The 23,308-nt window shown below is 37.1% G+C and overlaps 1 protein-coding gene across 3 annotated transcripts in view; it reads right to left on the bottom strand.

Annotated features, from left to right (window-relative positions):
- Nucleotides 1–23,308, bottom strand: part of KIDINS220 (kinase D interacting substrate 220) — a 75,544-nt gene that overhangs the window by 5,583 nt on the left and 46,653 nt on the right. The window contains exons 23-28 of one of the 3 annotated variants that reach the window (XM_051778251.1): nucleotides 17,395–17,573; nucleotides 13,532–13,758; nucleotides 9,340–9,450; nucleotides 8,433–8,489; nucleotides 1,950–2,090; nucleotides 86–184 (exon numbers count right to left, since the gene is read on the bottom strand). In XM_051778251.1, the coding sequence (XP_051634211.1) occupies nucleotides 86–184; nucleotides 1,950–2,090; nucleotides 8,433–8,489; nucleotides 9,340–9,450; nucleotides 13,532–13,758; nucleotides 17,395–17,573 (814 nt within the window). The remainder of the gene's footprint in view (nucleotides 1–85; nucleotides 185–1,949; nucleotides 2,091–8,432; nucleotides 8,490–9,339; nucleotides 9,451–13,531; nucleotides 13,759–17,394; nucleotides 17,574–23,308) is intronic. The other 2 variants (XM_051778252.1, XM_051778253.1) reach the window with 2 other exon arrangements.

Raw genomic sequence — 23,308 nt, 5'->3', positions numbered from 1 at the left:
AAAGAAAGCAACCAGGGAGAAAAAAAATATTCATATTGAAAAAGACTAATTTATGATGACCTGAATACTGAACAGAAAGTCTTACCATGCTCCTGAAGAGGTGCCAGTCACCAAAATTCATATTCATTTCTTTTTTCAGTTCGTCAATATTGCACTGAGCCAGGACACGACCATTTATATTTGCCTGAAACAATAAAACTAAATAATGTAAATTACAGATATGAGATTTATGGCATGGCAGTAACAGACTAAAAAGGTAATTAAAATTGGATGCGGACTACTAGTGAAACTCCCCAACACCACCCTTTAAGTCCAATTTTATAAAAACACATTATATAGAAGTACATTTATTGATGATTGTTGATGGATAAGAGCCACCTATGTGCCATGGGAAAAAAAGGAAATATTAAATAATAATATAAATATACACTAAAAATGTGTATATGAAAGGCAATATGATTGCATTCTATAAACCGACATAAGGAAACAACACATTATTGGTAGAAAATTCCAGGGACAATAAACCACATTAATCTGCCTAAATTTCTCTGACTCAGAACAACTGGACTGCAGATGCCCGAGCATCTGAAGACAATCAGACAATGAAGTCCCAGGCATCATCTGACCCTTGGCTTAAGGCATCTAAGATCAAGTACTACCTCCATCAAGTTTCCTGTCTGCATAATACAGGCTTACATTCCTCCCATCATCAGAAATACCCAGGGATAGAAGACTAGATTTCTTTCTAAAGAAAGTGCTTAAACAACATATATATTCCAGAAAGGTGACTCCTTACATTTAGGCATGTTTATATAGTGCTTAACTTTCAAAGCACCAAATTCAGTACAAAACCATTTCAACTGCATAACAATGAGAGGTATTTCTCTTTACACCACATATCAGTGGATGGACAGAATGTAAAAGAGGAACCATGTCTTAGGAGAGCAGTCAGAAAATGGAAGACCCAAGCTGAGAGCTTCGCTTATACTGAGGGATCTCAACGGTTTTGTTCCCATATCCCAGCAGATGGTCTTAAATCAAACCAGGAAAGACACCAGGCTGAGCCATTTTCATCCCTTTTTTTTACAGTAAGAAATGCAAGAATATAAATAAGAGGAATCTCGTTAGAGATAACTGATGAGCACATTCTTTTCACACTCTAGGGCAACGGAAGCAACTGAAATTTTTTGCAGCTACGCTTAATGACCTGCAATCTAACATTCTATTTCTTGCTTTAAGCAACTTAAACCTGTCTCTTAATCCTTGAATCAACATTCTTCCTGTATTTGTTAAGATATGATAGGTTCCAGGACAAAGCAAGCTCAGCAAAAACACTCACTAATGACAACCTTTGTATTTTTCCCTTCTTTCTTTGTAAAAGGTGAAAAAAAAACGTTCACACAGAACAGTGAAAAAAAAATTAATAAAGAAAAAAATTATTCTGTGTGAATGTATCTATCAGAGAAAAGAACAGTAGCAGAAAAATGTACAGTGGCCTTTTTCTGAAGCAAATAGATGTGGACTGTGATAAAGAAATGGAATCATCTTCACCACTCATTTACAACAGAAGAGATGTGCCAATTTTTCACAGTGAAAAAAAGGGATGTTGCTACCTGGAGATAGAACACATTTGCAACCTTTTTTATCTATTTATTATACATGGCAATTTTGAAAACGTTTTTCTCGCTTCTATTCTCAAAATAACCAGTCTCATCAGCATTTATATTTCTGACTGTTTTTCCCTTTTGACAGAGCACATTTTCTTGCAAAAATAAATGCTTGTATTAAAAATGTCCTCCAAACTTGGCATGCACAGAAGTTAGGATGTTGTTTTGACATTTGATGTGTTTCAGTAAACATTTTCAAGAAGAGAGGCAACTAAGTATTTCCTTTTCCTTGTGTAGCTCCACATTTAGGTACTAAATACATTAATGAAATTCCGCTGATACCTTTTTTATTGTTGCAGAGTACTGAGGTAACATGCTCTGGTCCAGACCATCTATCTGCTTTAGCTTCTCACACACAGCTTCCACACTCATTGTGCTCAGAGACACATGTGATCCTCCTGTGGTTGATCCTGGTCCTGTTCCCTGTAATGTGAGAAAACGTGCACATAAGACTTGTTCAAGTACTCAGTACACCTAGAATTTCACAATACACACTAACACAAATCAAGCTGTGTTCAACTACATTTTAAAATTAAGAGATGAGAATAAGAATGCACAGGCATTTTTAATTGCTATCAGAATATCTATATATTGGGAAACCTTTATTATAGGTATTTATACAAGAAAAAATCCCAGTATCTTGTGTCTTGCCTCTATGACAAAATAACTCTCCTAAATTATGTTAAGAAAAGAAATATAAAAATCAGAAATATTAAGTAAGGGTTAATCAATTTAAAATGCACTTTTCACTCACAAGTTTCCCCCTGATTTTAGTGGTTAGTTTAGTTCTGGGATGTTTGGTTTTTTCAAATAATGCAGATACAACTCAGATCTTCCTGTTTTAAAAACTCCTGGTTTAGTATGAGACAAAGATAACCTAAAACATAACTCCTCAATGACTTGGATTCTTTGGGTAATTTTAGCAACATCTGTCCATTTTCCAGATGTTCCTTCAGCTCCATTTATGCAAGATCAGCCCAGGGGCTGTGTACCACAGTACAGAAACACTCATCAGCACTGCAACTGCCCTCCAAGATACTATGAGCATGCTTCATACATCTCAAACTTTGGCAAGATTTAGGTAGAAAATATTTATGATTCAGCTTTGAAAACACAGGAGTTGTCCTGTTAATGTTGCCAGCTTCTGGGAATTTCAAAGAAAGGGTGGAAAACCAAACCAAATGCATCTGCATGTAGTCAGTACACTAAGACAGTATGTTCTCAAAAAACCCCCACATATTCCTTGGATGGGGACCTGTGCAGTTACACCAGTGATTCCAAACTCCTAAAAGCAAAATCAGAACCCGTTCTATCAGCTATAAAATACTCCCTATGTAGGTACAGAGTACACTCTCCTCCTGGGAGGGAGGCTGCACCATTGCTTTTTCCTGAAGTTTTGGTTTCAGCACTGTAGACCATGCACCAAACAGTTCATTTCAGGAGGATGCAAAAGAGCTTCTAAAGCTTCAGAGCTCATCATCACATGCATAAACACTGGGATGTAAACATGCACTCTGACTATCCACAGTTCAGTTAATCAAATTTTATTATCTCAAATCACCAATGAAGACTGGTTCTATAATTGCAATACTTTCCCCCCATTTTTATTTAATTACTTCAAAGTTGTTTAATCTTTTAGAATTAATATAAATTAATAGATCTAAATATATTGCTTATGAAAACCAAGGATCATCATAGAGAATGCCATTAACAATATCTGAATTATCTAAACTAGGATATTTACAATTAATTTATTCAAATAGTAATTCCAAGGCAGCAATCCAAACCTCCATTATCTACTGTCATTTAACCTCAGAGTAATTTCTGACATACTGTTGTTAAAGATATCCTGATCTGGGGAGGTAGGTATTCTCCCCAGCTAAGCTTCTCACAGTTTCAAAGTTTAGATGATATTACATGTAATTCCCACAAGTTCTCTGCCAGATGTGCTTGAAATGGACTTAAAAATAGCTGTTAACTCCTTTTGGGAACACTACAGGAGGTTGTTGGGAATTTAAGCCTGGCGGTTCACACACTTGCCTAGAAACAGCTGGGGCACTAATCTTTGTTCCTATGACCATTTATAATTTTTTTTTAGTGTGATGTCCACTGGATACTACACAAACAAAAGATACACCCCATTTTCTGGGAAGGCAGTCTACCTAAATTATTGCATAAATTAGACATCATAATTCCAGTCCAGTCTAGGCTCTTAGGCAAGGGCTTGGTATTCCTTCTGAGGACAAGACAGCTACTTTTCAGATTCTGCAATGTATCCCTAATTAGGTGCCTACAATACCTAATTAGTTATCATACAGGCATCTAAAGGACAAATTTTATGTCTTAATTTAGTCTGACTTTTAGCACATCTAAAATCTACATCACATTAAGGATACAAGCCAACCATCAAACTGATGAAGATGACAGGACCCATAAACTATTTATCATATACTTTTATGAACATCTTTAATTTTCCCTTTTAAAAAATCATTTTTTTTTTTATTTTCAGCTTTTCTTCAGAATATTGGGTTTGTCCATTATTTCCCCACAAACACACTATTTACTATTGGCATGAGTTAGATAAAACATCAATGAAGACAAGATAATTTAAATCTTAATTATTTTTTGAAAAAAAGCTTATCAATTAAAACAAAGGAAACCACTGTAGCCAAAATTACACTGCAGCACTACTAAAATAAATGATCCCTAAGCAATGTATGCAAGCAATTGCCTTTGTTCTTGGAATCTATTGAATAAATTTATGATATATCTAGAAATAAATGAAGTTTTAAACACTTCTAGTTTAACAGTTCTTCTTCAGATCAAAATGTTTTTTTAGCAATCAAGAACAAGCTATTCTTTCTGCATGCATGAAGACTTAGTTTAGAAACTTTGCTTTCTGTGTATAAAAAGAAATACATAGAAGAGCTAAAATATTTAGACTATTTTTGTTAAAGTGTGAACTGTTTGAAATAGATGCACATTAATCCAAATCATTCTTTATGAAAAGAACTCTCTGAAGAATAAGTAATGTAATAGCTTTAGGGATATTGTCATCATGTAAGTGAATTAAAACTGTACTTAAACTGACACATTTTTCAGCCTTAGTGGTTTTGTGAGAGATGCTTAGAGAACATTAGTCTGAAAAGTATTTGCCATGCAAAAGCTAAAAGCAGCTTGTCAAAACAAACCTCAAGGCTAGTAATGAGCATTAGTTTACAGACAGCCCAGCAAGAAGCGCCAGTGTGAGAGCTTCTGAAATGACTCCGAAACAAGTGAATGATAATTCACAGAAAGTGGCTGTACCTGTCTGTTTTTGTTTAACCCAGATTCACACAGCTTTCAGAAAAGGACAAAACAGAATTAAAAGAAACAACAGCTTAAAGCGACATCACAAAGGTTGAACATACAGACGACATGCTTTAAAGTAAACAGAGGGAATCAGTGTTAGGACACAAATGGGATATTTTCATAATGTGATGAAACTTCTAAGACAGATCTTCACAATATACATTGAGGATATGCTATACAAGTACTATTTTCCTAGGAGCAGACTACTCTGGTTTGCACTCATAAAAAAAACAACACTTGCTATATTTTGTTTTACATAAAAGTTTTATATAATGTTTCTGATGGAAAATCCTGCTTTTAATAAAACATTCTCCGGCCATTTCAGGATCACATTATACCACTGATGTATCTCAAATAGCTTTTAAAACTTCTGTATAACTGAACCTGCCCACTACCCTTGCCACCACCCAAAAAAAAAAAGCAAACCAGCACCACCCACAGAACTGAAAAGTTATTTGTTCTGAAAACAAATATTCAAAGCACAAAAATGCTACATAAAAGCACTGGAAAATCTGTAAGAAAACTCCCATGCCATACATTTTCATTCACGCTCAAAACTTTGCAAATTACTTCCAGTTTCTCAGAGTGCTGTATATTTATCTATCTATACTATATGCTCTGGGCCACATTAGTTCTCATTCAAAGCACACATATTAACTACATCTTAAGGGATTATATATTCAGTGCACTATGAAAAAATTTATTTAAACAAACAAAGTAATTATATCACAACAAGCTGCACCCTAACTAGTCACAATTAACAATGCAAATTAAAGCATAAAATCAAGTTTATTACAGATTAGCACTGCTAATGCTGGTTTCATTTCTAACATAATATAGGATTCTGTGAGCCATTCTGTGTTACCATTCCATGTCCGGTAACACTGCATCCCACCTACAAACTCTTCAAAAGAGCACTCAAAAGTTATTCAGAAATAAGCATTTGTACAGTAAAACCAGCAGAAAAGCATGTTTGCCTCCATCCCAGATGTCAAAGGCTGTCAAAGATATCTTAAGTCTATTTCCATTAGTGATTTAAGCCAATAGCCTAAAATTTGCAATGCAGTTTCATGCCGATACAACTAAATAGATGGTATTTGGTAAACTTACCAGTTTGACACCTATGTTTTGATCCAATCAGCAAAGAACAGTTAACTACAGTCTGAGATAGATAAGTTTTATCATCAGCAACAGAATCCAAATATAGAAGAATAGAAATATAGAAACATAGAAAGTGGTAGAAGGTGTATCAAATTCTCCATACGGGATGACTGTTCCCAAAATATTCCTCATTTCTACTAAGCTAACGTAGACTGATATCATGGGACTAATGATTAGGATCTGAAATTTCAGAACTTGGCCAACCAACTCCAATGTCAGACTGACAACAACACTGAAGCCTTAACTAGATCACATAACAGCCTCAACACAGCTCTGTCAACTCAGGCAATAAGCAGCAATGATGATCTGTATATAGAAAAAATTCTACTCCTGACTAATCCTTTTTTTTTGCCCTGTTACAACTCAAACATCCAAAATAATGATTATTTTCTATTTTACATAGAAGTAAAATTGCAACATTTCTGGCTCCTTGCCAGTTGTGCATGAAAGACAATTTTGATTCTACATGCTCCTCTTGTTTTCAATCACCAAATCAATTACACATCTTGGTTTTCATTAACTACTTTGTGCAGTTTTTTTAGTTTATTTAATTACTTTGCATGCACCAATCCATTTAATAAGTAAAGTTGTATCACTTATACAGCAGCAACAACCCATCAATTAAGAGCTACCTAAATAGGTGGATGAAATTATTTTATCCATCATCTACAGGTAATTGTAGTAGATAACACAAGTATAATACTGTTTCTTTTCACAGAAAATTCAATAAAGTTGACAAAAGAAGTTGGTTTAGAATAGGTGAAACCCTGACAAGGCATCACACAAAATATCATATCCTGACTAACAAATATTCCTGTCAACTACCTACAGACTTTAAAAAAAATTCAAAGTTTTAGATTTACACCATAGGTTAAATATTACTAAGTCTTACAAAAGTACATGATCTGATGTGCTGCACTACACAGATTCACAGTAGCATAAATTAAACTCAAAATTAGATCTAATAAAATCCTGCATTATCATTATTTCACACAGAGTTTCTTTTTAATGTTTTAACTCCTATATTTTCTTCCTTACTTGCAGGCAATAGATTCCATAACTTACAGGAATCTTTTAAATTGCTATTTGAAGCTGCAGCCTGTGCCTGCTTTAAGATACACACTCAGCAGCAAGCTGAAGAGCAACCAGGTCCAGCCCTGCTGCTGGAACTCATTCACTACCCTGAGACTAAATCCCACTCTTCCAGGCTTGTGTCCCTTTTCACACTCATGGATACACACACACTTCAGTCATCACTCTAATACTTTTGAGAAAGTTCTTTTTTGAGAAATTTCAATGGTCTGGGAAGAGAATGGGATACTGAGATAAGGAATCAAACACAGGGAAGACTTCAGCATCTTCAAAAATATACTACAAGGAAAAATTACTCCCTTCCCACAAGGTAGCTAATAATGTGGGAGAGAGAACTTCAGGGTACATTTTCTATTGCATCACCCATACATGGTTGCTCAGTGAAAGTTACGTGCAGTTAAATACAGTTTGGAGTTTGTGTTTTGTTTTTTTTTCATTGCATAACAACAGAAAGACATTTTTGCAATGATCTACTAAAAGAAAAAATAACTGAGATTAAACTATAACTATTGCCAAGAACCATCGGCAGCAAACATTAAGAGAATCATGACAGTCATGTGAACCTCTTTGTTTCAGTAACAAATCATGATCACAATTAGAGTTAAAACTCATATCATAAAGATGACTTCTTTGTGTGAATACTCAGGATAAAACAAACACAAATCATGGAAAAGGCAGTTGTCAGCATTCTGACTCAAGAATAAGCTTATGACCAGCAATTTCTTTTTTTCCCATTTCTATCCAAAGTTGCTTTATACAGTTTTACCTTCAACAGCTTTATGTCACCAAATAAAGAAGTAGGGTTCGGGTGAGAGAGTTGACTGAAGCAGAAAAACACAGTTACTTCTAAAATTTAAGCACTGAATGACCAGCTGTCATTCTTCACTCTGTTTAGCTACCACAACACTCTTTACTGAAAGCTCACCACAGCTACTGAGAAAGGCAAGGGGAAAACTACAGGGGAAAATAGAATACATCTTAAAAGTGACATATTAGCTCTTAAATTCATTCACGAACTACATTAGTTTTCAACTACTCTATTTGCCCACCAAAGCCACTGATGCAGTGTTAGTGAACTGCAGTTATGATTAATGCAGACTCATTACTGCTGAAAAAGCAATGAGATGCTAAAATTTCCACACCACATGACTACTCATTTACCATTGAGGGGTCTGTGGGTGAAGGAAGCCCCTCATCAGCATCCTCCTTGATAACATCCTAACAACAACAAAATATTATGGTTTGGGTAAAATGATCAAGGGCTCAACAAAAATTATGAAGTAAACAGTGAATGAGAATGATCTCATAATAATACATAATTCAACAGAAACACATTTTTTTTTTAAGTGATTAAAGCTTTTACAACCTTTTAACAACTTTGCTCATTGTATCAATATCCTAGAATAAAAGTGATGGACAAGTGAGGCTTTTACGTTATTATCTTTCCTTAGTTCAAAATTCCATTTGAACAGCCATCTGTCAGTAAAATAAATACTGTTAAATAGGAAATTTATTATTCTATAGGAAGGTAGAAACGTCTGCTCATTTCTCCTTTTCAATGGGTAAAGTTGAATTATATGTACTTGCAAAGATAAAATGTATTTTGTTTTACATTTCTTTTAACATTTTAATTTGACCTTCCAGTTTCTAGTATGTGTTACAACATTAAAGGATGCAATTTTATCTTCTACAGATACATCAAAGAATTCGTGACATATTATTAAAAAAATGGAACAAGTTTACAAGTAGCACTCATTTTCTTACAATATTACACTACATCAATTTCTGTATTATAGTACAATTGGCATTTTCATTAAAATATTTTTGCCAGTATTACTCCTTTAATCTTGATATATGGATGTTAGAATTTGTTTTCCTCTGTACTGAATTTCTAAAGTTAAAACAAAATACATTTTACATTACATGTTAATAATACCTTTGCTTAAAATATTTATAATATAAAGCTTATACTTGTCTAATAGAGAATCATCATTAATAACCTTCATTTTCATTACTCACTATATTTATTGTCTAGGTTAGTATTTGAATTACCCTTCAAAATACTTACTAGGCCATTGTTCTGATCTCTGGACAAACTCGTTTTTAGTGGTGGACGTGAGATGAGATGAGAACTGCCAGGGTAATACCTTGGCATGTAAAGATATGGGGCAAAGAATGGCTATGGAAAAAAAAAAGTGTAACAAAAAAGGGACAAACAATTACACAAATCAAAATGTAATAATAAAATAAAAATCATTTCAACAAAACACATCCTCTAGTTGAATTTAATAAAGTGAAAAGAGAAATTACTAATAGCTTTCTTTACTTTTTGCATTGAACAGAATTCAGTCAAAAGCTCTGTAGTGAGTTATTCAAAATCCCTCAGCAATTGACACCCCTTCATTCTCCTCAGAGCCAACAGGTGCTCTGGGCATGGTTTTCTGGAGGAACAGAGTTGGAATGGTTTTTTTGGTAGCTACACTCTAACGTGTTTTGAGTATGGCAAAAGGATAATTTAAGGATAATTCTGACAATTTCACTCTCTGACCTTCTAAACTCAAAATCAGATGCTCAGTAAAACCTGCAATCATTAATAATAGCCAAGACAATTGTATCAAACAAACAAAAACTGTGACACATAAGAGCATCACTAAAACTTCCCATATCTGTGGCACCCAACCTGAGGGTTTCCACAAATGCTAGATTTTATAAATTTATAAATAGATTCTTATAGCTGATAGTATTTGAGCTTTGTTTTGTTGGAAATATATTAATGCATGTTGTTCAATACAAATATCATTTTAAAGGACAATGTTAATTTAGACTTTAGAAAAAGCAGAATTATAGCACTCATTGCTTTCAACTCATTACCTAGTTCTTAATAAAACCCCCAAAACAAACAAATAAACAAACAAACAAAAATCACGAAAACCTAAAAAAGTCTCAAAACAATGGCTGTATTACAGATTTCTGTAGGTTTCTATACACAGCATTTCCAAAATTGTATTATCCAGCTATTTAACAAGAGAATATATTATTTGGTTTGTGTTTCTGCACATGACAAGATTCTGATTAATCTACTGCAGCAAATTCAGTAAAGAGTAAATAATTGTATAACTCAAGGGCCAATCTATGATGGCAGAGTAAAATTTGCTGAAATATTTCACTTTAGATTTGTCAATAAGGACAAAAAACCTTCTGTATTCAGAAGGAGCCCTATATGAATTCAGAAATTTAAGTTTAATGTCTGAAGGTATCACTTATGTAGATGGCATATGCTAAAACTTCAAGCTCTTTATGGAAAATAAAAATGGTCCCATATTCTTAGCTGCTAGAGGGAGACTCTGAACACTTTCACACAATAACTACAGAAATTTCATATGCTCTTCCAACATACGAAGTTACACAATATGCACTGTAACCAATAGTCTAAAAGGGGAAGTTTGGTTTGGTTTAAATATGTAGGAGAACCAATACTTAGCCTTTGCCTTACATTAACTGGTTAGTATAGAAAGATGCAGAAAACTCACTGAATTAAAATTATTCCACTGTCATAAGACATATTCTAGAAATAATATGAACTTTTTTTAAAGAGAGATTTATTTTCAGAAAATATAATGGAATAATCTAATGCATCAGTTTTCCACTAAAAGTTTTAAACCACGTGGAAAACCCCCAAGCATGAAATGCTCCATGATCATACTGCATGCAAGTGCCCAGCTCTCACTGCAGTGCCTGTTCTCTGAAATACACACTGAGCACCCACTTGCTGGTTGCAAGACATCAAACTACAAAGCAATGGAAAAAAATTTGTCCACTAATGCAATTATCTCACAGTTCTTCCATAATTTCTAATCAAGTCTTGAACCCACTTCAGCTACTCCACTGCTTCCCAACTGTGGGATTAATTCTCAATTATAGGCTTGAACACTACAGACTCAATCTTCATTTGAAGTATAATACAGGTATCATAAAAACATGATATCAATATAAGTACATATTGGGCATAAATCAGTGTAGAGCTGCTCTTCAAGTCTGCACATAGCCTACAAAACACAGGAGTGGTTATTATTTTTTCAAGACATCCTAGAATTTCCTCCTTTTTTGAAAAAAAAAAAGTACTCCCATACCATTAATTCTAGCTCCCACCCAGGAAATCCCAATTAGACTTGCTTACTGCTATGACCTTCCATATAAGAAAAATTATCTTCACAATGATCGATGAGAGCTGCAGATCTTAGAACATGAACTTGAATTCAGCTTGTAGCCAGGCCATTAGACAGTGGTCAACAGTACATTTCAGATAGTCCTATACTGACAGCCAGAGTGCTAAGTTGAAGACCTGATAAATAGGACTGTTATTTTTCCTTTCCAGCTACTCAGAGGGAGAATGGGATTTTAAACCAAAAATTAATAGATTATGTCACTGCAAGTTCAAGGTCTATAACACAGAAGAATCTAAAGAACAAAGATGAAACATACATAATAAAAAAGTGTATTTCCTAAAAATAAACAGAGTGTTTTCCCCAAGAGCTCAAAGGTTTCTTTGTTAAGCACAAATGAATGCTTAAAGACAACAGGACAGGAACCATTCACTGTTCAGAATATGGCACATATCCCCAGAACTCAGAGTGGTTTTGAACAAAATTCAGCCATTTCCACAGAAGCATTTGAATCCATTGTGTTGTGTCATACCAGTATTCAAGACTTCAACTGGGGAGAGCCTATTCTTCAATTGCTATCCTTTTTTTTAAACACCATTCTTACAAATACCTGAGAAGTGAAATATGATTGAAAATGCTGAAGGAAACAGTCTTTCAGGATGAATTTCCTACTCTTAAAAGGTTCTCATCACTTATCTCAGTATGTGGTGTTCATGACAGTACTTCCATGAGTCTAAAGTAATGAATTCAGCTCTCTTGACAATATGTGTAAGTGAAACACCAAAAACAATAATACTTTAGAAGGGTAGTATAAAATTCCAGAAAGAAAGGCCAAAACTGAAGCCTTTTAGTCTTCAGCAGGTAAAAAAGTAAGCATACCTCTAAGCCTGTGTATGTACTTCACTTGTAAGAACAGCTAATGACTCATGAATAATTGTTTCTGTAATGCTTATTAGAGCCAAAAAAACCCATACAGGTTTCAACGGTATATCACCCCTGACTTTAAACCTTGTCATGTACAGCAACACAAAACAGGGCAAAACAGACACAAAAACAGGGCTTCCAATGAAACACCTATTTTAACAAAGCTGAGCTAGTATCAGCACAAATACTGATGTGACAAGTGTTTATCAGTGTTGGACCACTTCAAAGTATACGTCATTTTACATTATTTTCAGCGAAACAGTATGTCACTGTATTGAAGGTATATAAGGATAATTTTAGAATAGATAACTTAAAAACTTCTATGCTACATGTACTCTTTTTTTTTTTTGCTTTGGTTAGTAAACACTGATTTAGGAATAATTCAATTTACTTTTCAGCTTACTAGTTTATACATTTACCTACAATCAAATCTACTTAAAATTGAGGCTATTTCCTGTAGATAGAAGTAAGTTATGACTTATATCAGCTCTCTATGTTTTTTTTATGATAGTACTAAAAAAAAAATTTAAAAATAAAGTTTAAAAATACTGAACACATCCTACAAAATCAGAAAGTTTAGACTCAATTTGTCTATACAGTAAAGCACTTCATTTCATTTTCAGGTGAGCCATTCCCAGGATTAAGTTTTCTGAGGCCCACAGATAGCTCAAAAATGTATTTTTTTATGCAATTTATGTTAATTCCTTTAAATTAGTGCAACACCGGATTAGGAAAAAGATCACAGAATAACTTTAGAAAGAGACAAAAGGGAAGACAGACATACATTCTTGTAATGTAGCTCCCCACTTGAGTTTCTGTATGTTTTAACAAAAGTCACCAAGAAAAAGCTGGGATCCCTTTCAATGTCTGTGAGTACGTGAACAATTGAGTAAAGTTTACCCTCCCTCCCCCCCCCCAAAAAAAAAGCCCTGCAATATCCAACAACTGAGCAGTGTCAAAATGATTTGACCTTTTTTCCCTTTGTTAATTTGTTTTTTACCACATTTCTCTCCCAGACAACAGTGACTAAACGTTACTGTTGGATTTGTCAACTCTTGGACTTTTCTGAGCTCCTAAATAAAACTTGCATGGGTATTTCACTATTTTATAGATGACATCTGCAGTATTACCAGATTAAATCAGAAGAATGTTAATTGGATCTCGATTATTTACCCGATTGTAAAAGGGATGCTGAGGTCCTGTCATACCACTATAGTAACTGCTATGAGGTTGTGGGGATAAAACTCCACTGTTGAAAGGTCCATTGAAGGAGGTTGTAGAAGAGCAAGCTGATGAGGGCTGACTGAACAGAGATGTTGCTCTTGCAGGTGCCTCATGTAAAGGCAACGTGGGATAAGGAAGTCCTCCAATATTCATCTGGTCTCTTGCAGCACGAACATCTGAAAAATAAATAGGTAAGATTTTGCCTGAGGTATTTGGAAAAGTTTTCATTTGTTTGCCAATTCATTACAGTACATTTTTGTGTATTTAACTCCCATCACAATTCACCAAGCAGAATGTCAAATTTCAGCTGCATTCGGTTGATTTCTCTTGATGATCACATCTACATAGGAGTCTTTTAAGAAAGTCAGGACAATTCATTGCATAAATTTACGTAGCATACTAAATGCCTCTAAACATTCAGATTTTTTTTTAAACATGGCATAAAGGAACCTAACTGTCACTCTCCAAGAGAAGCTGCTCCAAGGCTGGTCTGTTCCATGGCAGAGCAACAGATCCCTCCACAAAGAGGCTTTTTCTGACCTGCCAGGAGCTGTCAATATTCTCACAGGAGGTGCTAATGAAACTGAGGTCCTCAACACGCCTCAGCCCAGGCAGCAGGAGCGACCAGGAGTGTGACAAGGCAGTTTGCACAGCCAGGTGCACAGGAAGGGTGTAGTCACCCCACTGACTCAAGAGGTGAGCTTCACTGGTGGTCATCACCCTCTGGGAAGGAGTTCAGATATGGTATCCACAAGGCAGAAAGTTATGTCCTCTGCACTTGCCAGGAAGGGTGTGACAACCCAGACAGAGCTCCCATCCAGGTCTCAGGCTGCAGGGAGGGCCAGAGCCAGTCACCAGTATTGGACAGCAGTAGAGACAACAGCTGTGTGGGGTGTGACCAGGCAGATGATCCTGGTCCAGCCTGGTGGCACAGCTAAGTGAGGAAGCAGAAAGGTTAAGGAGCATGACAGAGTCCAAGCAGAGAAACTATTGGAATCATGCTCTGGCCTCTCTGAGACAGAACAGCCACCAGAAAAAAAACAGGATCCAGGGGGTCCTGTATCCTCCCCCCAGCAGGAAGAAGGCAGTTGCGCCAGGGGAGGTTCAGGTTGGACTTCAGGAAGAATTTCTCTGCTGAAGAGGTGGTTAAGCATTAGAAGGGCTGCCCAGGGAAGTGGTTGAATGCCACCATCCCTGGAAGCATTCAAGAAACAACTTAGCATTTAGTGCTGTAGTTAAGTTGATGTGATGGTGTTTGGTCAAAGGTTGAACTCGATAATCTTGGAGGTTTTTCCCAGCCTTAATGATTCTGAGATTCTAAGACAGTATCTCAAAAAGGAGGGAAGTCCTCACTCAGGGCAGCAGACACCCCCCCCCCCTTTACCCATCTCACACTCCCAGGTGCCTCTGTACAATAGGTATGAGGCTCTCGATGTGAAAGGCCAGTCAATGGATGATGACAAAGACAGTCCATTATACCAGAGGTATTCCAAGGGTCAGAAAGGCCTACACCTCATATCAAGACCAGTTTCACAAGGAAGAGAAGATGGATTGCAGTTGTAGGTGATTCCCTTCTAAGGGAAACAGAGGGTTCAATATGCTGTCCCCTTCAGAAGCCTGCTGCATCCCTGGGGCCTGGGTTAAGGACACCACCAGGAAAGGCCCTACCCTGATATGGTCCTTGGACTAGTATCCATTACTGGTCTTCCATGTGGGAGGCAATGAAGTTGAAAGGCATAGTCCAAGTGCAACCAAAGAGACTTGAGGACCATGGGACAATTGGTGAGAGAATCTGGAGCACAACTTATTTTCCCTCTATCCTTTCAGTTGCAGGCAGTGCAAGAAGAAATATATAGAGCCAGTATATTGATACATGGCACCATGGTTGGTGTCACCAGCAACATTTTGTCAGTTTTGATAACAGGAAGGCCTACAGGGCACCAGGCATCAGACAGGATTCACCTTTCTCAAAATGGGAGAGTCTTTGCCTGAGAGCCAGCACGGCTAATTCACAGAGCTTTAAAGTAGACATGACAGGGGAGGGGCATAATATTAGGCTTGCCTATGACAAGCTGTGCGATGACATATCAAGGTTAGAGGGACGCAGTGCTAGTGAGGGCCCTCAGCCAGTGGCTCTGTGCTGGAGCACTCTTGAACTCTTATGGAGATCAACCAGGGGCTCCTGAGGTAACGGAACCCAACAGGGAAACACCAGTGAAAGGGACATTCCTCTAAGAAGGTGACATGGCCAACAACCCAGCTGAGGTGCCTCTACATCAGTGCACACAGCATGGGCAACAAACAGGAGGAGCTGGAAGCCACCATGCTGTTAGAAAAATATGACCTAGTTGCCATTCTGGAAACTTGGTGGGAATGAGTCCCAAGACTGGAATGTGACTATTGATGGCTACAGGATGTTCAGAAGGGACAGGGGAGGAAGGAGGGGAGGAGAGGTTGCCCTCTGCATCAGGAGATGGATAGATTGCAAATTTTTAAAAATAGTAGAAAGGAGAACCCCAGGAACTACTGGCCCATCAGACTCACCTCTGTGCCTGAGAAGATCTTGGAACAGATCATCCAAGACACATGGAGGATGGGGAGGTGATCCAAGACAGTCAGCACAGCTTCACCAAGGGCAAGTCCTGCCTGACCAACCCAGTGACCTCCTATGGTGGGGTGACCATGCCAGTTGACAAGAGAAGGGTTATAGATGTCATTTATCTGGACTTCTGTAAAGTCTTAGACATGGTCCCCCACGACATGCTTCTCTTTAAACTGGAGAGAAAATGACTTTTAGATGGATAAGAAATCAGGTGGACACTCACATCCAGAGGGCAGTGGTCAATGGCTCAGAGTCACAATGGACATCAGTGATGAGTCGTGTCCCTCAGGGGTCCATATTGGGACCAGTGTTATTTAATATCTTCATTAATGGACAAAGGGATTGAGTGCACCCCCAGCAAGTTTGCAGATGACACCAAGCTGAGTGGTGCTGTTAACACACCTGAGGGATGGGATGTCATCCAGAGGGACCTGGACAAACTCAAGAAGTAGATCTATGGGAATCTCATGAAGTTTAATAAGACCTCATGCAAGGCGCTGCACCTGAGTCAGGGTAACCCCCAATATCAATACAGGCTGGAGGATGAACAGATCAAGAGTAGCCCTGCCAAGAAAGACTTGGGGGTGCTGGTGGATGAGAGGCTGGACATGAGCTGGCAATATGAGCTTGCAGCCCAGAAAGCCAAACATATCCTGGTAAGAGCCCCCTGGAGTTCTGCATCCAGCTCTGGGGTCCCCAGCCCAGGAAGGACATCGACCCGTTGGAGTGAGTCCAGAATAGGCCACCAAGATGATCAGAGGGCTGGAGCACCTCTCCTGTGAGGAAAGGCTGAGAGAATTGGGTTGGTTCAGCCCGGAAAAGAGAAGGTTTTGGGTGGATGTAACCGCAGCCTTCCAGCACCTGATAGGAGCCCACAAGAAAGACAGAGACTATTTATAAGGACATGTAGTGACAGGACAAGAGGGAATGGCTTTCCTCCATCTGCTAAAGCAGTCTCCAAAGCAAGAACAGCAGATTCTCCCCTCCAAAACAGAGGCTTTAATCTAGTATGATCTGGCCATTACAGCAAAGCTACTAAGTGAAACAGAATGCCGTCAAATCAGTGACACCAAATCAGTGAAGTCAAATCAGACAATCTGAAGGTCCGATTTGATGAACAAATCAGTATTCTGGGTAACATGCAAAGTAGCTGTACTTAAAATGAAAATAAATAATAGAAATGTCATTTTCCATTTATTTGAAAACATACCTGCAATGATTTCGCGCAGTTTGGGATCCAAGTTCACAGTACAAGGCAAAAAGGTTCGTACATCACGTGCAACAAGAACAGGTGTTCGTGAGGATAAAAATACTTCAAAGTTCCGTATGTCTGCATCAATTTCAAGTAGAGGTTCAACATCTTTAGTTGTAGGAATATTCTTTGAAATTCTGGGAGGGTGAAATTAGATACATCATAAGCCATATTTATTAGAGTATGACTTCTGTTTACATAGTGATATTCTAGGGTGAAATACTAATACACTTGCATCCATTCTCCCTGTTCTCTGTAAAATAAGAGAACCCATAAAGAACTGCACTGTCTGCAGAAGGTTTAATGTAACATTTTCTGATATGCAAAAAACCTCAAACTGCTAAACAATCTGATCTAATTGTATTCTTCAGAGAAATGTCAAAGAAGCCATACAGAAAACAAAAATCAGATCCAGAATTTACAGATCAGTAAAAACAAAGCCAAAGTCAGGGGAGTTAACATTAGTCAATGTTAACCTCAAACATCTATTCAAATTCCTATAGCCAAATCAGAAAGTACATTGTTAAAAAAATCTCATTTTTAAACTAACACCTTTTGTCACAGAACACTCAGGCATCTTTAATGTTGATCAAAATCCAGCTGTGCATCCATGGTAAAAAGTGGGAAAACAACCACCTGCTTTCAAGTAATTCACCTTCTAAGAAAGGAAGCCACAAAGGATAACAACAAAACCATGAGACATGATCAAAGTAAGGGACTGTTCATGCATTATGACTATTGTCAAGCAACAGTGGAGGTTTTGTAAGCACTTGTGTAAAGGGGAGTTTCTGTAAAGGAAGGAACAAGGAGAAGGATTAAATGTTAGTCTTGTGGAAGTTTATGAGAAGCTCCTACCAAATGCAATCAGGTGATAGTGGGTCAGATGGACCTATCTTATTTGGTATCTTATCTCATAGTACCAAGATCTCATCTAATATCAAATGAGAAATGATACTCTAAAGATTACTAAGATGCAAAAATGTTTCTCACCCCCAGTATAATAAAAATGGAAACAGTGAAAGAATGCACTGAGAATGGTGAACACAGTTACAGCAATGGCTATAAAGTGACTGTGACAGCACTCTACATGGATACCAGTGAAGTAACCACATTGTAGGTAAAGGAAAAACAGAAAAAGTTGTGAGAAAAAATACATAAAGATAAAAAACCTTATACAAATACAAAACTAATTATGCATCTCAGTAGTTAGTGGCTTCTTCCAAAGACATATTATGACTACAGTGCCGTGAAAAAGGGTGACAGCATAGATATGTTGACTGTTCTATGAGCTGCTGTAACTTGTCGAAAAGAAGTTGGCATAGCACAAAGAAAGTGTAAGAGTTTTCTCTGATTACAGGACAGTTAAAGCAGCTAAGGCAACCACCAGTTCTGTCATGGGGGAGTGCACTGATGCATGGATGGGAAGGGAGGAGCCCTCGTGCATACCCAGTAACTTATCAGTACAACCAGAAATCTCTTACATTAAATAAATTCACCTTTGTGTCTATGAAGAGAAAAAAATACAACACTTAAAAGAACTGCCCAACTGGTTGTAATTGAATTGTATTTTTAATAGACCTAATGAACTAAGTCTATAATTAGCTGAACAATCTTACCTTATTTCACAATTTAATTGCTTTTTAAAAGCAACAATCTTTTTTTTTTATCTTTATTTTTAGAACCTCCATAAAAGGTAAATTTTATGTACCATGGGATTTTTCCAGAGACAACAGTGGCTGATTTACACAGAACACTTAGCACTTAATGTTAAGAGAAATAAAAGAATTGAGGATCAGTGCTAGATGCTTGAAGTGCAACCTCTTTCACATTAAAAAATGTATTTCAACTGTGTGTTAATTTTTCAGTCTGATCTTTCAGGATAGTCTTGCTACATACTAAAAGTAGAATTAACAAATTCCTATAAATTTTACCAGAAAACAACTGAATGGACCACATACCTAACAGATGGAGGATACTGCCATACCATGCTGTCATAAACAGTGTCTGTGAATAACTTCATTCACAGTGAGAAGTTACTTCTACAGCACAGGAAAAATGTAACAAATATAAAGCATAAAAGCAAGTGTAGCCTATTCTAACAAAGGTTCTGATCGTTTAAATTGTTATGAGATGTTGTCTGGGTGGCAGTGGGATTATCCACTTTGGGGAATTTCAATGCATGTAAGGCTTCACAGGCTCCAGCCTTAAGAGAATAAAAGGTGGTTTTATAAGAAGCCAAACTTGACATCCAGAAGTAGGTTACAGTTTCAAATAATGGGAACAGTTCATTCTGTGGCAGTGTTTAAAGAAATCTAGTAGAAGCTAAAAGTAGTCCTAACCTCAAGGAGTGAATGGTTAAAAGGAAAAAATAAGAACATTGGCAGTATCAAAATAAAACTTGTACACTCCACAGAATCTGAGAAGTGAATATTTTACACTAATTTTTAGCTACTACCTTAGGTTTTTCTATTTTGCCTTACATAAAACTATAACTACACTAACTGAAAACGTGTATGTTTTCAACCTAGGAACAGAAACGTAAAAAAAGCAAAATCAGTAATGTATGTTTTATTTATATACATGTATGCTATATTTATATAATGTATACTATATTTATATTTAGTTACATAGATTTACTGTGAGTATTCTAGATAAGAGTTCAGCACTGGCAAAGTAAAAATTAAGTCACTTTTTAAGTCAGGGACTGAAGAGTTAAAGAGTGGCCTACTTCAACACTTAAATCTACAAAATAAAAAGCCAAAAGAGAATGTGACATAGATTTAAATAAAACACACAGCTGATGAATCACATGAAACAAATTAGCTGAATTTTAATGCCAGCTCTACTTAAGTCTGAATGCGAACAGTGTTCCGAATACGATGAACAAAGCTACTGTTCAGAAGCCAATAGCCCACTGCTGGTGTGCAGATTGAAGTCTCTATTCTAACCTCCTGAGCTCCATGTCTTAAACTACGCCTTTGAAAGAAATATTTATGTAAATGATAATCTTTTGGCAAAGAGCCACAAAAACCATACGTGCCTGTACTTCTCAGATAAAAAATAAAAGGTTAGCATGTAAAGCACTTTAGGAGTTACTTTTTCTAAAACATAAGCATGCAGATCTAAAAATGAAGCACTGTGAACACCCTATTCTCATTTTGGGGCTAGATTTCTGAGGCAAAAGAATTACTTTTTAAATCAGAAACATCAAAAACTGTCAGTGTTACAGAGTGTCTGTTTCCAAAGAAACTACTTGAACTTAAAAGGAATTAGGCCAAAACAGAGCATTACATTGACAGAAGTGAACCTTAAAAATTCATTCCCCTATTCTGCATTTCTTAAATTAAAAACTGCTTTCATTGTGGATTAAGTTATATTCCAACAATGATGGATTATTTCTGGCTTTTTCCTCATATACATATAATTTACTATAAGTACACAGAGGTACATAATCCTATCTTCTGTTCAAGAGACTGTAAATTTGAATCAAATTTTTTCTAGTTATACTCATCTTGCACTTCCATGACTGACTTGGACAATAACCATCATGGTCCAACAGTGTGTCCAGCACTGAATGTTGCCAGCATAGCATGGGCTACACATGACATTGCCCATCCATTCACCAGCTACTTCACGACCCAACCAGGTGGTGGTAAAATGGCAACAGCATCAATTACCTCCATCTGCACTTGAGGCTGCACTGTGCCACACTGCCTGTGCCATCGGTCATGTCAGGCCCTGGCATGTGCCAACAGGCTCTACCATCTCTTCCCCCCAGCCAGGGGTTTTGGGGCCTGTGCTCAAGGCCGGCTCTGACACAGTGCAGCCGAGTGACCTGGGATCTGACTGTGGTAACATGAGCTGTGAGAAACTTCACTGGAGGGCTCCCTTGCCTGAGTTAAGAACAGCTTTAAAGCTCAGGCCTTTGCCCTTGGTCCTCACCTGAGCTAATCTATGGACCTTCGGTCTCAGCCTTGACCCACCGATCTAAATTCCTGCCTTGGCCTAAAATGTGCCTTGTGGCTAACAGACCAGCTGGGCTGTTTGCTGTCTCTGGTTACTGTCACTGAACTTGCTCTGATTTTCCTGTTTGGCTACTGTGGGACTGCGCTCCTTGATCATGAGGACAATGCCCTGCCTGCCCTGCTGTTCTCCTCAGCTCCCAGCTCGCCTTCTCTCATGGAGAAGCCTGCCCTCCTGTTCCCAGACAGGTGGAAGGTTGACTTCACTGCAAGTGAGAAGAGCCATTTAACTTTTTAACTCCATAAAAAGCAACAGACTTAATTAGTTGCTATTAAATAATAGATAGAGCAACAGAACACATGTGCATGAAGGCATAGCATGTTTTATCTATCATGTGCTTTTAAAATTTTTCTCTCAATACAGTGTAAAACGTTGCTTAAAATAATGAAATAACTTCTCATTAAAAATGACAAAACCCCACTTTTTCTAGAGGTTTGATACAGAGAAATACAATAAATAAACAAATGCTACTAATATAATGCTTTGCTCTGAAGTTATTTATCCTATTCTTCTCATATTTGGTCAGTACAGTGACAGTGTTAAAAGCTCTCACACAAAACACTCCAGGAACTTTCCAGTACTATCAACATATCAAGAGCAGTGCTGTAAACATTCCTTCAAACTGAAATTTGCAACAGGTCATTTGGACACCAAAGAAGAACATTCACTTATAAGCACACTTGTATAAAGACAGGAATAAAAAGTCATAACATACTCAATACTAAAACATAAGGGAATAAATGCTTTATCTTAATAAAGATCAAAAAAAGAGAAAGCTACAGTTTGATATATCTATCTAGACAAAAATTCAAACCCCCTCAGAGCATATTAAGCAGAAGAGACTTCAGTGAACAGATGCAATAGCTATTTAAAAACTCCTATTACCATAGGTATTCAGGAAAGCTTGCTTTGCAAAAGTGACTCTATCCAATTCAAATACCAGCAGATAAAGCACCCCTCCTCAGTGTTGCTTTTAATCATTTCAGAGAGAAAAAAACAATTTAATCCTTAAAAGACTGATATTTACTAAACTAATCTCCCACACTCAGTATCATGCACTGTCACTGAGCCACATTAAAAAGCTCTATTTTTAATACAACTTTCCAGAACACACCCTACACTGGCATTCTATAATTAAAAAAAGTGTTCACAAAGTTACAAATGCCCAGATTCATTCACAGCTTTGCAGTGCTAACTGAATTACAAAAGGCAAAAGAATTAAAAAAAAAATTATTATACTTATTCCAGAGATGGAAAAGCAGTGAAACACAGTAGCACAGAAGAATCTAAGATTGCTCAAAGCTGGTCTGTAACCAAAAAAGTAATTTTGTATCACTAACTGACAAGTCCAACAAGATCACTCACACAAGTGAATTACAAGAATATTGTTTTAATCTGGTTTTGGAATTTTCATCACTGAACGTCAGCTACAAAGCTACCATATGGCTTTAAGCAGGGATTCTTTTAGTCAGTACCCTCACCTGTAGGAATTCAGAAATCCAGCAAATGTTTGCAGGTCCTCTAGCATCAGAAATGGCCATGATTCACCCCAGTCTCCAGCACAGGACTCTTTTTTCTGGGGCTACACCATGGGATACAGTTAAACCTCAGGCAAAAGAACACTCCTCCTCCAAAAGTCCACAGCAAAAACTTCACTCACAGAAGCATGAGTTCCACTTCTCAAAGTCAAAGACTGATCTATCAGTCTGCTACAAATGCTATTCAGAAATGAAAGGTAAAAAAGTACAACTGCTAAACTACATTAACTTTAAGGTTAATAACCAAGATCTAAGTCAAACAGAACCACAGGCACACTACATGCTTTATACAGCATTTGGATTACCTGATC

The sequence above is a fragment of the Manacus candei genome, unplaced genomic scaffold, assembly GCF_025592945.1.
Source record: "Manacus candei isolate 608988 ecotype Guabito, Panama unplaced genomic scaffold, ASM2559294v1 h1tg000011l, whole genome shotgun sequence".
Classification (NCBI taxonomy): domain Eukaryota; kingdom Metazoa; phylum Chordata; class Aves; order Passeriformes; family Pipridae; genus Manacus; species Manacus candei.
Note: the sequence above shows the minus strand (reverse complement) of the source record. Positions and strands in the feature narration are given on the sequence as shown.